Below are 3861 nucleotides of genomic sequence, written 5' to 3'. Positions count from 1 at the left end.
CGAGCCACTAGGATCTCTGTGTGCACAACCAACCAACCAACCATCTAACCTGCAAGCCCAGGAGAGAGATGGGCAGAGGGTACACAATTTTGGAGACATATATATATTTTAAACTTTATTTTAACCGGTTTATCAATGTCTTTTTATTCGATATTATTTGACACACTGGAACATCATGACTTCGGTTTGGAAGAGACTCCAGCGGGTCGGGAAGAGAGCCTCCAAGTTCCAGTTCGCTGCATCCTACCAAGAACTGATGATAGAATGCTCTAAGAAATGGTGAGTCCTTAATAATGTAGTTTATAACACATTAATGTACAATAACACTGACATCCTACCAAGAACTGGTGATAGAATAAAGAATACACATACATACATAAGAAATGGTAAGTCCGTATTAACGCATGGATGTACAATAACACTACATAAGTTGTGCTGCTATTTAAGAAGTGTGTTTTCATGTTTGACAACGCTATTCTGCTGCTGTTCTCTTTTGGGACGTGGTCTGATAAAGTGTTGAATAAGAATAACCACTTTCACATTCACATTGACGCACAAAGCGCCAATCTCTGCACATAATTAAATTGAAGGGAACACGTGAACACATGGTTTACTTTACCCACGTTCCTATTTGGCAGTTTTATCTTATTATTCTGGCGCTGTAGCGTCATAGTTGTCTTTACAACGTGTCTGAAGTCAACTATCTTACATTTTGTTGCCGAAATTCCTTGCCACACCAGGTTACACTCTTAAATAGGCTGTGGACTCGTTACATAGAGGGAGCACACGCCCCAAAAAAACTAATATTACTTCCGCGTCTGCAATGCTGTGTTCTTATCATCATGATATGTTATTAAGTGTGCAGCAGGCTGACAGTTAGCATAACACTGGGCCGCTGGGCGCAGTTAAAGGTGTCAAAGTGAAATGATCGCAGTGTCTGAGGAGAGGAGAGGATTGGGGGGAGGGAGGAGGGGCTCTAGTCTACATGAACAGGTGTACACACAGTGATGATGTCAGTTTTGCTGACACAAGGGAGACATTCCCTGTATGTTTCAGACAACATTTTGACTTGGCTGCATGGTTGCTCAGTTGGGTCACACACTATCATAAAGTAACAAGTTTAGGTAACAGTTTTTTGAAAAACCTATCAGTGATGCTCAAACTTTTTCATGTCAAGGACCCCCAAAATTATATGTATTTGGCTGCGGACCCCAATCTGAAAATATTTTTGTTCTAGGGACCCCCAGAAGCAAAGATTGGAGTTAAAAATGTTCTCTTTAAAAAAATGTATACTCAAAGATTTGCACAAATGTTCACGATTTTTCGAAAATATCAGATCCGCAAGCTCATATCGTGGCACAAATTCAGCTATTCATCAGTGTCCTTATTAAACATGTTCATTGATGAGCATCACATAATTGTGGCACCAATCCAAAGTTTATGGGTGTAGGCTGTATAGTTTAATATAGGCCTGCTTCTACCATATAATCTCATCTAGATGTCATCCATCATCTGTCATGTTTTCAATCAGCTGCTGCAGTGCTGAGACAGCTGTTGACACCCAAAAGCAGGCTTCGGCATGTTATGACAGGGTCATGGACAAAGAACAACCTTCATTGGGGGAATATTGTGTTTCGGATTATTTTGCATCCTTATTAGGTGAACAAGTTGGGGTCCCACTCCCAGTGCAAAATCGGTCGAGACGTAGGCTACTGTAGTATATTCTAGCCAGACCATCTCCAGGAATGTTATCCCACTCTGGCATGGCTGCTTGCTTATTGAAAGAACCCTTGTGCTTTCTTCAGTCCATTCTCCACGCTCTGCTCCTGTATACAGGGGTTCCTTGGAATTTGGGCTCTGTGACCACAACAAGCCATATTGACTAGGCTAGCTATATTTACAGGGCCCCCTGTCAGAGCCCTATGAATCTCTTGGCACACATGGTGTGGCATAAGGTCAGTTAAGTAAGGTGGTGCCTGTCCTTTGGTCTTCTTGAGCTTTCAGCCATTTCTTTTTCCCAAGTGTTTCTTTTCCGGCTGACCTCTTGAGTTAATTTGATAAAGTAATTGATTGTCTGTGTGGAAGTAAGTATGGTGTCAGGCTGAATTCCACTGCTGCCTTGTTGCACTGGGATTCAGTGAAGCACCAACTTCAACTCCATGTGACCCTGCTGCTGACGCATATTATTTACTATTCAAGACTCTTATTTTTCTCCTGGATCTCCTCAATATTGGCCATAATAACATTGGTGACTGGATCTTAGCTCAGAATTGTCTTGCATTCGATATATTCATATCGTTTTGTCAGGCAAACCTTTTATCTGTAAAATTACAAAATGTTGTGTTTTTTTTTTTATCAAATACAAAAAGTGCCGATCTACAAGCTCAAAGGTGGGTTTTATAAATATTTAACCAATGACATTTATTAACAAGACTAAATTGTGACTAAATAATAACATTGGATCCATTGGAACACAGGTTCTTTTTTCCATTTCTGAAAAGTCAGTTTTGTACATGAAGGTTTTCACCCTACAGCAACTATATACATACAGTGTTACATCAAGATCAGCTTCAGGCTGGCTCAGATTAAGGAAAACAATGAAATATGTTTACAGTAGGTTACCATAATTATGCAGAGGATACCCCAAATGTACATAACTATAATATCACCAGGGGATTAGGGCGACCCTATAACCGAATAGTTAAGGTGCATACCACGTGTTAAGGTGCATGCATATACCGCATGGGAGCAAAATGCCCTTTTCAGCGTCCCGGTTTGACTCCCTGCCAGACTGTTTGCAGTGTGTCATTCCCCTGCTTTGGGACTATGGTCCAATACAAGCACTGAGTAAATGCATTGAAAAAAAATCTATGACTGAATGTGCCAGAATATTCTTCAAATAAACAAAGACAAAACTGCAGTAGGAGCCAACGAAGAACGATTAAAAGTCGTTGCTCAATCGGTAATGTTAAAAACCACAACCCAAGCCAGAGATCTTGGGGTAGTCATACACTCAGACCTGCCACATTAGACAATTACAAAGTACTATCATCTTAAAAATACATCAAGGATTTAAGAATGTAGCAGGATTTGGAAAAAAAACGTGTCCATGCATTTATCTTCATTCAGCACAGTAAAGGTGTCTTTGCAGGTCTCCCTAAAAAATCAATCAGACTGCTGCAGTTGATTCAGAACACTGCTACTTGTGTCCTCACTAATAACAAGTCCGACTATATCACTCCAGCTCTTAACTATTTACACCGGCCCCCTGTATGTCAATTCATTGATTTCAAAATACTGCTGTTGGTGTATAAAGCATTGAATGGTTTAGGGCCAAAATACATTTGAGATCTTCTGCTTCTGCTATCCACAGAGTCAAACCAAACCAAATGCAGAGTTCTGTTTTTAGGCTCTATGCACAGCCGGCATATTGGAGAGAAATTGGGCCACTTCCTTCACAGGTGTTACCAATGATGCTAATGAAGGCTCTGTTCCATTCTGGTCAAACAGAGTCAGTGTGCTGATATTGTGCATGTTGGCTCACTGGAAACACTCTGCTACGCCAGTGGGTCTCAAAGTGTGGTCCAGGGACCCTCATGGTTCCTTGAGGGGGTTCCAAATGGCCCCTTACGGATGTGTAACTCTGAGAGTGTACAAATGGAACCAAATGGACATTTGTACACTCAGAGCTATTATGGGGGTCCTTGAAATCAAAAAGTTTGAGAACCACTGTGCTACACTAATTGGAACAGAGCCTTCATTAGTATCATTGGTAACACCTGTTAAAAAGGAAACAGGGAAGGAGTTCAATTTCTTGCCAATATGGCTGCTCTGCATAGAGCCTAAGGTTTGTTTAAACTC

At 40.9% G+C, this 3861-nt stretch overlaps 1 protein-coding gene across 12 annotated transcripts in view; it reads left to right on the top strand.

Moving 5' to 3' along the window:
• ehbp1l1a (EH domain binding protein 1-like 1a) overlaps positions 1 to 3861 on the top strand; it is a 49296-nt gene continuing 45435 nt past the window's right edge. For all 12 annotated transcript variants that reach the window (XM_084042538.1, XM_084042536.1, XM_084042537.1 and 9 more), the window contains exon 1: positions 1 to 279. In XM_084042538.1, coding sequence (XP_083898664.1) covers positions 176 to 279 — 104 coding nt within the window. In that variant the 5' untranslated portion in view covers positions 1 to 175. The remainder of the gene's footprint in view (positions 280 to 3861) is intronic.

Source organism: Gymnoscopelus microlampas (assembly GCF_963454915.1).
Source record: "Gymnoscopelus microlampas genome assembly, chromosome: 19".
Classification (NCBI taxonomy): domain Eukaryota; kingdom Metazoa; phylum Chordata; class Actinopteri; order Myctophiformes; family Myctophidae; genus Gymnoscopelus; species Gymnoscopelus microlampas.
The sequence above is the reverse complement of the archived record's forward strand: the minus strand, read 5'-3'. Positions and strand labels throughout refer to the sequence as shown.